General features: G+C 36.0%; 3 protein-coding genes across 3 annotated transcripts; 2 read left to right on the forward strand and 1 right to left on the reverse strand.

Moving 5' to 3' along the window:
* The first annotated feature begins 665 nt into the window (after window positions 1-665).
* On the forward strand, window positions 666-3633 carry LOC142641748 (heat shock cognate 70 kDa protein 2). Its single transcript, XM_075816232.1, has 2 exons — window positions 666-974; window positions 1648-3633. The coding sequence occupies exons 1-2, from the start codon at window positions 761-763 to the stop codon at window positions 3381-3383; spliced, it is 1950 nt and encodes a 649-aa protein (XP_075672347.1). The 5' UTR covers window positions 666-760; the 3' UTR covers window positions 3384-3633.
* A 1516-nt stretch (window positions 3634-5149) lies between these two features.
* On the reverse strand, window positions 5150-9152 carry LOC142638967 (uncharacterized). Its single transcript, XM_075813045.1, has 9 exons — window positions 8965-9152; window positions 8800-8861; window positions 8469-8559; window positions 8298-8384; window positions 7964-8017; window positions 6997-7181; window positions 6167-6249; window positions 5929-6029; window positions 5150-5476 (listed from the first exon to the last, which is right to left on the reverse strand). Exons 1-9 carry the CDS (start codon window positions 9010-9012, stop codon window positions 5261-5263), a joined length of 927 nt encoding a protein of 308 aa, XP_075669160.1. The 5' UTR covers window positions 9013-9152; the 3' UTR covers window positions 5150-5260.
* Window positions 9153-9337: 185 nt separating this feature from the next.
* On the forward strand, window positions 9338-15158 carry LOC142638096 (geranylgeranyl transferase type-1 subunit beta). The gene is made up of 11 exons (XM_075812092.1): window positions 9338-9667; window positions 10565-10640; window positions 10946-11004; window positions 11148-11287; window positions 12096-12151; window positions 12228-12304; window positions 12486-12531; window positions 13714-13838; window positions 14096-14163; window positions 14248-14335; window positions 14848-15158. Exons 1-11 carry the CDS (start codon window positions 9452-9454, stop codon window positions 14995-14997), a joined length of 1101 nt encoding a protein of 366 aa, XP_075668207.1. The 5' UTR covers window positions 9338-9451; the 3' UTR covers window positions 14998-15158.
* The last annotated feature ends 237 nt before the right edge of the window (window positions 15159-15395 follow it).

Consider the following 15395-nt stretch of genomic DNA (forward strand, 5'->3'; position numbering starts at 1 on the left):
TTTTCAATTAGAAAAAAACCTAGGGTGTGATAAAAAAATTATTTCACCCACAAACGCTTAACACTCATCATAACCCTAGATTTTTTTGTGATTAAAAAAATATTAATTCCAAATTATAATAGATGCAAATTATTAATTTTTACTCAAAAAAATAAGAGTCTCTCAATATGCGCGTAAGTGCGTGCTCAGAGGCTAGTTTCTTATAAAAGTGGTGTCAAAACTTTTTTAAAATGAATTTGTTAACCATTGTCCTAAGGGTACTCGTCAACATGACTCAAGTTTTTATACCATTTTTATAAGAAATTGAAAATTCTGTCAAAATATTAATGACTTTTTCTTTTTTTTCACAAATTTTTTCTAAAATGATTCAATAACAAATAATCTTAGTTAACATTTCCCATAAATAAACTCAAAAATATATATAAAGACTAAAGAGTCCTACTTCTACTCGCAAAGAAAAAAATCCCCACACGTATCTATAAAATAACCACCACCGCAAAGGGAATCAAACCTTGTTGAGATATTTCAGCAACCCTAAAGAATCAATCCGCACCGTCCGTACAAACCAACATCAACGGCTAGGAACTATTTCCTTCAACGGAACTTTCTAGATCCTCTCTGATGCACAAAAATATTAACCTATATATACCAACCTTAGCTCCCACTCCTTTCTTCACAAATCTGAAACCCTAGCCTCTCTCTCTCTCTCTCTCTCTTGCCGCATTCTCTCTCCTTTTTCGAAGCTCTAGGGTTTGCAGCAATGGCCGCAAAAGGTGATGGCCCTGCGATCGGAATCGATCTCGGAACCACCTACTCCTGCGTTGGTGTGTGGCAGCACGATCGCGTTGAGATCATCGCCAACGACCAAGGGAACAGGACGACGCCGTCTTATGTTGCTTTCACTGACACTGAGCGTTTGATCGGTGATGCGGCTAAGAACCAGGTCGCCATGAACCCCATCAACACTGTCTTCGGTAATTTTCTAGTGCCACTTTGTTGTTTCCTTTTAGATCTGAGTTTTCTTCACATGGAAGATTTGTTTTTGGCTGTTGTGTTAGTTTTGACGTACTGAGATTCAGTTTGTAGAGATTATTAGTTAAGAACATTGTGTTTGTTTAAACTGTGGTATGGGTTTTTTAAAGATGAATAGTCTTTGATATTAGAAGGGTTATGTGGAATTTATTTTCTAGTGTTTGTTGGTGGGTTCATGTGTATATTTTTGCTTTTTTTTTTTTGTAGTAGTATTGTAACAAGAACTTTCTCTTTTGGGAATTAGATGTGACATGTTTAGCTAAATTAGATGGAAAAGCTCTTAGAGTTGTATTGTTTTGGCTACATGTTCAGCTAAATTAGATGGAAAAGCACTTAGATTTGTATTGTTTTGTAAATCTAATTATTTAGGATTGTGCGCGATAGAGAAGCTGTTAAATTTGAGTAATTTTCAATGTAAAGTGTTTGTTTTTATATTATTTAGAAAGTTGAGAGTTTTACGGGATAACTACTTAAACATAAATAAAGCCGCATTTTTGGTCAATAATAAATACAAATATGGCTGTAGTTTTGATTGGAGTTAATTTGTTTTTGTTGTTGTCAATACTATATTTGTCTGTTATTTGATACTTACGTTGTGTTCTCTGGCATTCACAGATGCCAAGCGTCTGATTGGTAGGAGATTCAGTGATGCCTCTGTCCAGAGTGACATGAAGCTTTGGCCATTCAAGGTCATTCCAGGACCTGGCGACAAGCCCATGATTGTGGTCAACTACAAGGGTGAGGACAAGCAGTTTGCTGCTGAGGAAATCTCTTCCATGGTCCTTATTAAGATGCGCGAGATTGCTGAGGCCTATCTTGGTGCTACAATTAAGAATGCTGTTGTGACCGTACCTGCGTACTTCAATGACTCTCAGCGTCAGGCCACAAAGGATGCTGGAGTCATTGCTGGTCTCAATGTGATGCGTATCATCAATGAGCCCACTGCTGCAGCCATTGCTTACGGTCTTGACAAGAAGGCAACCAGCGTTGGTGAGAAGAATGTTTTGATTTTTGATCTTGGTGGTGGTACTTTTGATGTCTCTCTTCTTACCATTGAAGAGGGTATCTTTGAAGTGAAGGCCACAGCTGGTGACACTCATCTTGGAGGTGAGGACTTTGATAACAGAATGGTGAACCACTTTGTTCAGGAGTTCAAGAGGAAGAACAAGAAGGATATTAGTGGGAACCCCAGAGCCCTTAGGAGGTTGAGGACTGCTTGTGAGAGGGCAAAGAGGACACTATCATCCACTGCTCAGACCACCATTGAGATTGACTCTTTGTATGAGGGTATTGACTTCTATTCAACCATTACTCGTGCTAGGTTTGAGGAGCTCAATATGGATCTCTTTAGAAAGTGTATGGAGCCTGTTGAGAAGTGTTTGAGGGATGCTAAGATGGACAAGAGCACCATCCATGATGCTGTCCTTGTCGGAGGTTCTACTAGGATTCCCAAGGTGCAGCAGCTGTTGCAGGACTTCTTTAATGGTAAGGAGCTTTGCAAGAGTATTAATCCAGATGAAGCTGTCGCCTATGGTGCTGCTGTCCAGGCTGCTATCTTGACTGGTGAGGGTAACGAGAAGGTTCAGGATCTTTTGCTATTGGATGTCACCCCTCTGTCACTTGGTTTGGAGACTGCTGGAGGTGTGATGACTGTCTTGATCCCAAGAAATACGACCATCCCCACCAAGAAGGAGCAGGTGTTCTCCACCTACTCTGACAACCAACCTGGTGTCTTGATCCAGGTTTATGAGGGTGAGAGGACAAGAACCAGGGATAACAACTTGCTCGGCAAATTTGAGCTTTCTGGAATCCCTCCAGCACCCAGGGGTGTTCCTCAGATTACTGTCTGCTTTGATATTGATGCTAATGGTATTTTGAATGTCTCTGCCGAGGATAAGACCACTGGCCAGAAGAACAAGATCACAATCACAAATGACAAGGGAAGGTTGTCCAAGGATGAAATTGAGAAGATGGTCCAGGAGGCCGAGAAGTACAAGGCTGAGGATGAGGAGCACAAGAAGAAGATTGAGGCCAAGAATGCTTTGGAAAACTATGCTTACAACATGAGGAACACCATCAATGACGAAAAGATTAGCTCCAAGATTGGTGCTGATGAGAAGAAGAAGATTGAAGATGCAATTGATCAAGCTATCCAGTGGCTTGATGGCAACCAGCTCGCAGAGGCAGATGAATTTGAGGACAAGATGAAGGAGCTTGAAAGTATCTGCAACCCCATCATTGCCAAGATGTATCAGGGTGCTGGGCCTGACATGGCTGGTGGCATGGATGATGATGCTCCCCCACCTGCTGGTGGCAGTGGTGCTGGTCCTAAGATTGAGGAGGTTGACTAAATGCGTTGTTCTACCTCTTAATTTGATGAAACATCTGGTTCTATTTAGCTTTTATTGAATTTAGTTTTCAAACATTTTAGTATATTAGGATAGCTCTAAATTTTTGTTTCGGCGGATTTTTAATTGGTTTTTCCCATAATCTCTTTATATGGGCTTCTTGGTATACACTGGAAGCAGTGTCATTTTGTTTTGGAATTCTATATTTTGTTTTATCATTTTGATATTATTTATTAGAGCTTTTATCAGCCAATGTACATGGTTTTTAATAATGAACCGGAAAAGAGATTGATTTTTAATTAATAATTTTAAAACTATAAATTTAATTAGTGACTAATCCAAACAAATATAAACAATTTTAAATTAAGTTTTCATTGCTTGTATAAAATGGGTAAGAAAAGAAGCACTATTAACATTCATGTTAATATTACAGAAATAATAGTAACAATTTGATAACATTTATTTAAATTTAAATTAAATAATTTAATTGGAGTTCCCTCTAATAAATTGATTGATACGATTTTCTTGTAAAATGTTAATTCTCAAATAAAATAGGTATATTAATATAAGTTCCTTGTTATAGGACAATTGTTAATATACTATTTTAAGAAAATTTTGATAATATTTATATGGAAAAATATAAAAAGCAGTTAAAAAAATTAATTAATTTTTTATATAAGCATCTTAAAATGGTTTTAAAATTTTAGGGCAATTAATATTTCCAATAAATGTATTATATGTTTGTATTTTTTTTTTAGACCAAACTAAATGAAAATACGTGTAATGTTTAAAAACTGAAAACATGTGTTTAAATACATGTACCAAAGCACCTTATTTTCTCTCCTCTCCGCTCTCATTCTCAAATCTCAGCCGTCTCTTTCAAATTTCAATATCTTAATTTCGAAGAGCCGATTCTGGTTTTATCTGTTGAATTGGTGGTTTTCAGTTATTCTTGTATTTTATGTAATTTCTGGTTTTATATAAGAACAGAACTGGATTAGTGTCAGGTTCCGGTTGAACCGGCCAATTCAGTTTTTAAAACCATGCCAATAGATCTTGTCTTGGATTAAATTGTTTGTATGTCGTATCAACCAAAAAAAAAAAAAATTTGTTCGTATGTTTTGGTTAACTATGGTTTAAAATTGGTTTTTAAAGAGTTAATTGGAGCAGGCATAGCGACTTGTGTATGTCTTTGGCAAGTCGTGTGCAATATCGCATCTGGAGTCTTTTAAGTCTTTGCTCTGCTGTTGACGTTTAGAAATTTGAGAGCTCTCGGCCTTACGCAACGCAATATAGAAAAGGTTGGAACTTGCACAATGAGTATACTTTCCTCCCACTTCCTTTCGGGTGATGTAATTCATATTTTGCAGTGAGTACTCGTAAAAGTTCTGGTAAAATGTAGACAGGAAGAGGGAAACCTAATGTTGGATTTCCATTTTACCTCAGGTTAGAGAGGGAAACTGTGAAAATAGCATATGGCTACATTGCTTGGAACTTGGAAGATCATTTTTTCTCAGGAAGAAAAATGACACCATCTTTTCTTGAGAACAAACTGAATTTTATACGGACAAAGAACAGTCCAGAGAACAATGGAAAGTAGCAAGGATGAAGGCACAAACAATAATCATGATGTTGTGAATCTTATGATACGAAAAATAGTTATCTTTTCCCTTGGTCCATGCCTATCCGGCAATTGGCCTTGGCAGACGAAAATATAACTAGACTATCAAACCACCTAAGTTAAGAAAACATCAGAATGATAGTATTGGTGGATAAATAAATAGCTTGGATTAAGAACAGTAAGAAAATAATAAATCAATACATAAATGTGATTGAGAGCATTTAAAAAAAAAAATCAAATGGAAATATTCTGTCATACTTTATTTTAGACCACTATAACCTGATATTTTTTTGACAGCCTCTTCTTCCATTTCCACAAGTTGATGGCAGAAATTTTCAACATCACTTGCCTCTTCCTTCAATGTGAACCTGAACTCCTTCCACTGGTACTGGCTAGAGCCATCCTTCAATAGTGGACTAGGGACCTTTCCCAGAACATCAAATCCCTTGCGATCAATGGAGAGCATGTATGCATCCTTAACATGACAATAAAGACCAGTCAGTTAAGGATTGTACACTTATCCTAAAAAATATATATGAACAATTCCCAAAAGTGGAATTATTTGCTCTAAGCTGGTTGTCCTAGACTGCGCAGGCACAATTTCATGACAGGTTTGGAGTGAGGTTTATTAAGAAACAGATTCAAGCGCACATACAGAGCATCATTTGTTTAGGGGGAGGAGTTGATTTACTATGACAACCTCCCGTTCTGTTGTATTGACAACACAGAATCAACTGGATATCTCTTCATAGGGACACTAAAGAAACTATACTCAAGAATAATTCTGCTATTAAATTGCAGTCATTCATAAATCTATTCATTGAAAAGGAGCATAAAATGCAATACAAGTATAAATACACATAATGGACTGAAATGAACTTACTAACATAACATATAATAGAAACGTGATATGGGTTAGTGTCTTACCCTTGCATTTGCATTCAAGAATTCAAAACAAAAAAGCATCAAAGCTCTACGCCTTGCTTCATTTTGATTAATGCCATCAATTAGCTTTGCAGAGAAAGGTGCTACACAAGACAAATTAAACACATAATTAGAGAAGTAGGAATGCACAAAAGAGATAGTACTCTTATACAGATATATGCGTGCCATTGTGCTAAAGATAGTAACTATCTTCTGAATATACTTGTGATGATAGTCTCACCTAGTGGATCTGCTTTAGATGACTCTATATCTTCCAAGTCTACTTCATAAGTGCCTCCATTGCCATCAATAAACATGGAGGATCTGCATAATAAAGATTTTAAAGTCAGATGTAATTGGCATATGAGAGCAGCAAATGAAGCATACAATTTAGAAAGTCGGTTGATGAAAACATAAAATTGCACAATCATCTAATTCCATATATTTCACTTATCATAGTTTATGTGCTCATAACAGAGGGTACTACCCTTTGATGGCACATCATGTACTAAGGGATCCATGTATATATCAAAACTTATAACATATATAGTATTTATTATAATACTCGAGAATTTAGAGATAAATTGGAGCTAGGTGTTAAACAAACACTGAAAGGCAGTTTGCTGTTGATTATATTTACATTGGTGGGAGTAAGGGAGCAAATAATGGAGAAATGGGTGTTATGAGAACATGAAAAAGACTTATAATTCTTTAGGCTATCTTATGTATACATCCTGTTCGGGAATTAGCCTCTCCAAAAAATAATTGGGAGTGAGGCTACCTACCAATCACCACTCCCAAACCCTGCAAAAGTGGGAAATTTGGGTACTGGGTACAACCCTTATCTTATGTATACATGCTGGGTACATGAGGTAGTTCCTTTGCTTTGATAAATTTATGAACATGAAACAGACATATTTTCTAGAGTGCAAGCTAATTGTGAAGTTAGAACTTCTTTGAAGACTTGTGGTAAAATTGTCTTAGCATGACAACAATCATTACATTCATTTGCTTGACAAACTCTAACCAAACAGTACAAGACAAAAACAATCCAAAGTGGAAGTGGTTTACCTTAAGTCAAACTTATAAACCACATACTTTTCATCCCCTTCCAGTAGCTCTTTAAGACTTTCACTTCGAGATGTACAACTAAGATCAGAAGAACTTAATACACCGGAAACTGTATAACTGCACTTACTAATTGCTTTCTGTTCTGATAATATGACTCCTCTAAGGCTTTCTGCTGCAGACTGAGCCTATAACAAGAAAATCCAAAAAGGTAACCAAGATAACTTTCCTTTCACCCTAAGAAAGCCCAAAGAGGTAGCCAGGTCAAAATAGGAAATTTGTAACGATTTTCAAAATTAATAATAATTATAATTTCATTAATCTCACTCAAAGCATACAATAATACAAAATTTTGAAGATTCTTATGTGATGCGCAAGGATTAAAGCTACCATGAAATATATAAAATTAGTTTACATTATGTTCTTTTGAAAAGGAATTCTAAATGAACAAAAACTACAACCAATAAATTAATCCACCCACACCACATCGACAAAACTGTCCCAATTACTTTTTTTCCCATTTCCCATAATTTCATTGTCAAGAAGTTTGTCTGTAATGTAATAATTACGGAAATTTTAATATTCTAACTAAATATTGATGCTTAATCAATGTTATTGTGATACTTGTAATGTTTAAATAATTCATACTTAAATATATTCTTATGATGCTTTCCTGTTTTAGCATTGCTAAAATTCTTATGCTAGCAACAATTTGAGAATGAAGACTGGGAAGTCACAGTAAACATTAGAATATCATGACTTTTCTAAAATTTAAATTCAAGGTAACATCAACATGAACTGACTTGCCAAGTTGAAGACCATGATAAAAGAGTTAAACAGCTCAAGCAAAATTATCAGTGCTAGAATGTAAATTAAAAAGGAACAAAACTAGATCATTCTATAAATGCTATTCTTTTCTATGTAGCATATTCGGATATTCCATTAACACTAAAAGTGGTGCAAAGATTACCTTTCCATCTTTAAGAGGCTCTACATCCCCAGTTAGAGCAACCCGAGCCGGTATCTGCAGGAAGTCAATAAATCAACAACATTGCTTCCAATTTAGAATTATTGCTTAACAGATACCCTCATGTAACAATGTACCATATGGTCCATATCTTGCCCTCATTCGACCAAGTACCATATCATTCCAAACTTTTAATACTCTAGGGAAAAATGAAATGTTTTAGGGGCACAAAAAAAAAAAATTTTGACTAGATTAGCTAAGAAAAATAAAAGAAGAGATGTAATTATAAAAAAAAGAAGACGAAAGGGAAGTGATGCAACTCTAAATCATCACCAACCTTTTTTGCCAATCTAAGTAAGCTTGCCAGTGGGCCTGGGAAGGGACTGGTCACAGCAAATGAACCACGCTCATCAATAATCGTGTTCTACATAAGAAAACAAAACAATTACAGATATCAGACCTTTGCGGGTGCACACAAAACCAAAATGCACTAAGGAGAGGACCTTACCACATTATGGAAATCCTTTTCAGGCACCCAAAGGTATGGCTTCCCCCTTTTGAGTATGTATTTAACCTTTGATGTGTAGATATCCTCCTTGCTAACACAACCATCCATATTAGTAATGTACAACAATAGCTTTGTTTCTTATCAAATAAACTAACTATCCATATTAGTTGCTGAAAATCGAGAAAGGAAAAAAAATGTTATATGCTCTATACAAAACCCTTGTGATGATTTTCAAAATTCATTTCTAGTTTTTTTTTTTCTATGTTTACCTAATAACCAAACAGAATCTAAGCCAAAGCTGACAAAGAGGCATTAAGACTGTACTGTGTACCTTCCTTTAGCATCAGCTTTAATGGTATTGAGGTGGCCTTGCCAATTTGCAGCTAGTATATTCTGCAACACATGTTTATGGTTAATAGTAACAGTCTTATTCTAAAGCCACCACATAATAATACAGTCATATACAAAGCTTGAATTCAGAGAAAGATAGGAAAACCTTGCATTTCTCTGCAAAAGTTAAAACCGTTGCCTTTTTGCCCTTCATGACTCTGTGTATGGATTTCGCGACCTCGCACCCCAAGTGCTCGATGAAATTACTCAAAGAATGTGGTGTGCGCTCGAGACTGAGAGAGAGAGAGATAGAGAGAGAGAGGTGGGTCAGGTTGGGCTGGGGTTTAAGTTTATGCCTTTATGGAGTGAGTGGAGCGAGTCAAGGTTTTAGGGAGCTGAATAAAACGACATGCCGTTTATTGAAACTAGTTGTCATCCTAGTTAGTTAACTCTAACGGCGTTATAATCTGACGTGGCGGCCTAGGTTGCGTTATTCCCTCGCAAAGTGGAGCTGAGGGCTGAGCTTTGCTTTGAGAGAGAAAAAGACATCTTTGTCCTTCCAGATCACAAAAAAAAAAAAAAAAAATCACACACTCTCAGAAGAAGAAGAAGAAGAAGAAGAAGAAGACTCAGACTCGGAAAAAGGCAAAGAAATGGCGGAGCCGGAGTTGGAACCAATGGAAGAGCCACCGTCTCCTCCGCCTCCAGATTATTATTCAAATCCAGAGTTCGACAAGGATCGGCACGTGACTTTCCTACAGATGATGTACCAGCTTTTGCCGTGGCAGTATCAGAACCAAGAGATCAACCGCCTCACCCTCGCTTACTTCGTCATCTCCGGCCTCGATCTCCTCTCCTCTATCGATCGCGTACCTCTCTCTCTCTCTCTCTCTCTCTCTCTCATTTGTCTCTGTAATTTCATATATATTACGTGCTTCAATTTTATAGTTTCACAACTTCTATGAATTTTGAAAACGGTTCAAGCTACTCTCTTTTTGAAAATGAAACTGTTAAATTTTTACTTTAGTAATGGAATTTTGGACTTTGAGGTGTAATTCAGGGACCAAAATAGTAATTTGGCTAATTCAAAATTATGCAATTCTTGCTTTGTTTGCTTAGGAGTTTTGAAATTTAGTTTTTATTTTTTTTATGAATGTTTTTAGTTTGATGTTGTTAGGGTTGGATCATGAATTTTGAATTGTATCAAATTCTGATTAGAAAAGAAGATCCAGATTTAGATATGGGAAATGTGGGGGAAAAGGAAACAGAAGGCAGATACTATTCTAGTTATTGTTTTGACTTTCGAGTGATTCTGACTTATGAGTTATTGGGAATGTTAGTGAATTTTATGTAAATAAAATTGAAATAATTTTGTCTTTTTGGATTTGGATTTGAATTTATAATTTGACTGTATTTATGTGAATTCCTGATGGTGTGAGTGAGTTGAGAGTTTAATGTCTTCTGCTTGAATGTTTCCGTTAAAAAATCTTCCTGTACTGAACTTTCTTTAGGTAAATTAACATAGCATGAAGCATAAAATTCGAATTTTTACTAGTACCTTTTCTTTTTCATATGCATAATGACTCAAGTGAGAGTTTGAGATGTACTTTTTTTTTTTCCCTTACTCTATTCCCTATGTCATACTGTGGTTTGTGATGAACACACATTGGTAGGCACACGATTAGCTTTGCAACTATGGTTGAATTAAACCATGTGTTTTTGGAAATTTTTTTTTTTAATTAACCTTTATTGTATACATATTTTAGGTTGACAAGGATGCAGTCGCCAGTTGGGTTTTATCCTTTCAAGCTCACCCAAAATCTGAAGATGAACCAAATGATGGTATGGGTTTCTCAAGGTGTTCTCTCCTTAACATATTTGACTTGTTATTGTAGTTATCATGGTTTTATTTATGAAAAAAAAATAAAAAAAATAAAAACTTGGAAAACTGATCTAATTTAATCGGGTTGGAACTTTGAATATTTTATATGTGGTAATTCGGGGTTGTCAATTAACGTGCACATATATTATCTGTTTTTTCTTCGTTTTGTAAGTCATGTGGGAGCATTTCCCTTTCAAGCATGTGTAATCCTTACGCAGGAGTACATAAATGAACGAAATGTCATATATCTGTTGGTTTTCTGCAGGACAATTTTATGGGTTCCACGGTTCTAGAACTTCTCAATTTCCTGGTGAAAGTAGAGGGGTATAACAAAAAAATCACACACTTATATTTTATTCTAATTTCTTGTGAATTTATATGATAAAATGATTTTGCTTATGTAAGAAGCTTATGGAAATGTATATTTCATACTCTTTCCTGGAGTAAACTTTTCTTTTTTATCCAAGGTTTTGAGTCACAATGGTAGTCATTTGGCAAGCACATACTGTGCCCTATCCATACTAAAGATTGTTGGCTATAACCTCTCTAGTATTGACTCTGAGATGATGTTGACATCAATGAGAAACCTTCAACAACCTGATGGGAGGTAAGCTTTAATGTTCTTGGATCTCTTACTTTCTTTTCCTCAAAGCAGTATACTGTCACTTCTCCAAAATTATGTGCAATTTGTTTCTCCATTTCCTTCATATACAAATTGTGAAAGCAGTTGTCGAAGAGCTCTAGCTGAAACGGCTCTTCATCTTTCCACACAAGTGGATGGAGGTTGAGTTTGTGGATTCAAAAAATCGTTTAAACAAACCAAAACAATGAAAAAAAAAAAAAAAAAAAAAACTTAAAAAAGCAAACAAAAAATGAGTAATTTCAACCAGATCATAAGATCAAAACAAGGGTTTGTAGGTCTTTGTGATGGGTTTGCCAGTGAGACGATGGAAGCAGCTGCTTTGGGTGGGGATTTGTGGAGTTCACAGCATTGATGGGTTAGTGGTGATGAGGTTTCAAAGGTAGTGGTTTTGCATTTGTTGGTGGTGATTGGGATTTGGTTGTTGGGCTTGTTTAGGGTTTGGCCAAAGGGATTTTGTTGGCTGGTTGGTTGGGTTACTGGATGTTACAGTACTCAATGATATATTTGATGACATTAGTTTTGATTTGGGATTTTTGGTTTGGTGATTATTGGAGAGAGAGAGAGAGAGAGAGTTAAACAAATTAAATAAAAAAGGAAAATTTTAATTAAAAAGATTTTTGATTAATATGCTATCTGTGGGAATACATTGTTTTGCTTGAATTAATTTTACTATGGTTTTCTAACATCCCTACCGAAAATAAAACCTTAACGTATTGTAAGTTTTTGATCGTCCCTTGATGTAGAATAATTCTGAGTCTTCCTTTCTTGGCAGTTTTATGCCCATCCACATTGGGGCAGAGACAGATCTTCGGTTTATGTATTGTGCAGGTAAGGAAATAGATATGTTTGGGAAACTCAATATGCTCTTTGATGAAATATTAAAAATAACTCATTGTTGTTTCAGCTGCCATCTGTTTTATGTTGGAGGATTGGAGGGGCATGGATAAGGAGAAAGCAAAGGAGTACATAATAAATTGCCAGGTAGTGCAAGTTCACTGTTCTTGAGCTCTCTTCTTTTATGCGGCCCTCCTGTGGTTTTCAATGTTGCATTCAATTCTGTTCGAACTCCATCTCCCCCTTCCACATTATCTATCTATCAAAATCTTGCAAATTATGGCTATCGTGCACATATACTTACATACAGTTGATGCTGTGCTTTCAGTCATATGATGGTGGCTTTGGATTAACACCTGGTTCAGAATCTCATGGTGAGTCTAAATAAATCCAGCACGATTGTTCATTTATGTTCTCTCAAATTTGTGTGTCTTGAGGGTTCCAACTTATTGGAAACTTTATCAACAATACCCTTCCAATGGCTTACATTCAAATCTCTTATCAAGCAAGGGAAAAAAAAAGGAACAAGAGGGGGTAAGAAGAGATGGCTGTTCATGTCTTAAAGGCTCAATAAATTTTTATTGGAACCTTCAATCACAGCAATGATCTAGTACTATGATTTCTGAAGCAGTCAATTAGAAAATTAAAGCTCAGATATATGTTATATCTGGGTTGTTAATTGGTAAATTAAACAACTTGAACTAAGATGATTCTGTCTGGCTTGGAGGAGGAACTTTCCTTATGTTTGTCTGAATTTTTCTTCCTTGCTTCATGTAATATCTTCACAAATCATCATTCAAAATCCATTTTATCTCTTACTTTTCCTCATGTCTGATCTTTATTACAGCAGGAAAAAGTTAAAGCTCTTACAAAAGAATTATCTTAGTCAAAGAGCATCTCTTTCATGCATATGGTGTGGAGAAATCATGTCAACTACTCACCGCCCATTTATTTATTTATTTTTCCCCTCTATTCCCATATCATACCATATAACTGCCATGCATGATTCCAAGGTTTTCCATTTTGATTCTTTGGGTCAGCATTCACCAAATTATTTTCAGAGATCTGTAAAGAAGACCTATTTCTTTATGTCTTGTAGCTTAACTATGATCCTTGCGAGGTTGATTCATTTCCACCTTGTTTGAGATGCTTCTCTTTTTCCCCATTGTTTTTTGTTTGTTTTGGGTGGTTGGTTGGGGGGGGGGGGGGGGGGGGGGAGGGGGATGTCAAGGGGAGTAGGTACCATGAGGTTATTTTTGATTCTGAAACTTGGCAGAAGATGAAACTCCATTCAACCATGTGTTGACCAAGTCTAAGTCAATTACTGCCATAATCAAATTAGATTCCCCCAACTGGCTAGTCTCATAGGGTGTGTGGTCTTCTTTTATTGTTTCCCCCATCTGGAAGGGGGAAGTTCAGGGATTTTTGGTTTAATATAGTCCTTTCTTTACAAGCTTGGACATGCATAAACTAGCTCTTTGCTATAGTTCTCTTGATCTCCAGAGATGGACTATTTCTGATGATATTTACCAACAGTGTTCATTTTAGTACCACAGGTGGTGCAACTTACTGTGCTGTTGCATCTCTCCGATTAATGGGATTCATTGGAGATGATCCTCTGTCCAATAGTGCAACATCATTTATTGTAAATGTGCCATTGCTGCTTAGTTGGATCTTGCAGGTATTTTTCTCATCTAAGTAGGGAAACCCCTGAAGGTGATTTTAAATTTAAATAATCAACTGAATGGACAAACATAAACATTATGACTTCAAAAATTGCGAAAAGAGTAAACTGCATATGAAAATTGTCTCCATTGTTTTCCTATTTGAATATTTGATCATGTCAATTCGATGTTTAATTTTAAGTAGTTCAACTACTCCTTTTACTGTATGGCTGTAAAGGTATTTTTACATACTCTTCTTTTCTATATGCTGCAGAGGCAGGCAACTGATGGTGGTTTTCAAGGTAGACCTAACAAAGATAGCGATACATGTTATGCATTTTGGTAAGCCTCATGAAACCATTATGAAGTTTCAGAGGGGTGGTATGGAGTTTTTTGCACATTGACAAGAGCCATTTGCTTTTGCAGGGTTGGAGCAACTTTACGAATCTTAGGGGGCCACAAATTTATTGATGAAAAAGAATTACATCGATTTTTGCTGACTTGTCAGTCTGAGGTAATGATGCCTCTCCTTTTACCTAATAGATTTGGATTCAGCTCAAATATTTAGTTAAAATTTAACTATGGTGTTTTGAAGGTTTCTTGCCCATTGGCCATGTATTTACTTCTAGTTGTATGCCCAATGCATAGGATTAATATAGTCAGTTGATGAGTCTCATCCATGATACATGGAAAGAAATAAATGACATACATCTATGGAGACTAAGGCCTGCCATCATGCCTGGCAGTTTCAAAGAATAAAGCCAAATATCTTCACTGATGGAATTACATATATGATCTGTAAGTGACTGAAAAGGCCAAAGAGGAGAAATACTAGTATACAATGGTAAAAAAATGTTTTAAGAATTTTTTGTCAATGAAGTTAAAACCAATGATTAATCATGCTTACAATACTAAAAACTTACCCCCCATCTGAAAAGCTACTGATATGAGGATATAATTAAGTATTCTATTAGATAATCTCTCTTGAAAATCTAGTTCCGTTGCTGAAATTTGCTTCTGCACCAGTATGGCGGTTTCAGTAAGTTCCCAGGGCAATTTCCGGATTTGTACCACTCCTATTATGGAATTACTGCATTCAGCCTCCTGGGAGAATCAGGCATGAGCTCACTGTGTGTTGAGTTGGGCATAACAGATCAGGCTGCTACAGGGATCTGAATTATTTGTTCTTTTTATTTTGTTGGCTTTGTAACAGTCATCTGGAAATGGTTGCACTGCCAGGCCAAATTGGCAAGCAGTGCTTGGTTATTGAATTCATGTGATTTAATTTGTCCATTTAATGTACATTCCACATAAAATAGATGTAGGTGTTTCGCATCTGTATTACTTACCCATAATAATAATAGCAATTATTAAAATAAAAAAATTTAATAAAAGCCCTTCTACATCTGTATTTTCTAAGACATTCTTTTCCCTCATGTGAAGCATAGAATGGGATTGTTCTGCGATTGACCTTGTCGTGACTCGTGATTGTTATTGTTCTTGCCCGTCCTTCAAACCCTCCCAAAAAAATTCTACCCCACCTCTATGGGGACTCATGTTTTTACTGTTCTTAA

The sequence above is a fragment of the Castanea sativa genome, chromosome 6, assembly GCF_040712315.1.
Source record: "Castanea sativa cultivar Marrone di Chiusa Pesio chromosome 6, ASM4071231v1".
Taxonomy (NCBI): Eukaryota; Viridiplantae; Streptophyta; class Magnoliopsida; order Fagales; family Fagaceae; genus Castanea; species Castanea sativa.

Excerpts from the sequence above, each read along its gene's own strand:
- LOC142641748 (XM_075816232.1), top strand. The coding sequence starts at position 761 with ATGGCCGCAAAAGGTGATGGCCCTGCGATCGGAATCGATCTCGGAACC. Across the intron at positions 975-1,647 it reads CCCCATCAACACTGTCTTCG|ATGCCAAGCGTCTGATTGGT; the intron begins GTAATTTTCTAG and ends TGGCATTCACAG.
- LOC142638967 (XM_075813045.1), bottom strand. The coding sequence starts at position 9,012 with ATGAAGGGCAAAAAGGCAACGGTTTTAACTTTTGCAGAGAAATGCAAG. Across the intron at positions 8,560-8,799 it reads AAAGCTGATGCTAAAGGAAG|CAAGGAGGATATCTACACAT; the intron begins GTACACAGTACA and ends TGGTTGTGTTAG. Across the intron at positions 8,018-8,297 it reads TACTTAGATTGGCAAAAAAG|ATACCGGCTCGGGTTGCTCT; the intron begins GTTGGTGATGAT and ends GACTTCCTGCAG.
- LOC142638096 (XM_075812092.1), top strand. The coding sequence starts at position 9,452 with ATGGCGGAGCCGGAGTTGGAACCAATGGAAGAGCCACCGTCTCCTCCG. Across the intron at positions 12,152-12,227 it reads TCGGTTTATGTATTGTGCAG|CTGCCATCTGTTTTATGTTG; the intron begins GTAAGGAAATAG and ends TTGTTGTTTCAG. Across the intron at positions 14,336-14,847 it reads TGCTGACTTGTCAGTCTGAG|TATGGCGGTTTCAGTAAGTT; the intron begins GTAATGATGCCT and ends CTTCTGCACCAG.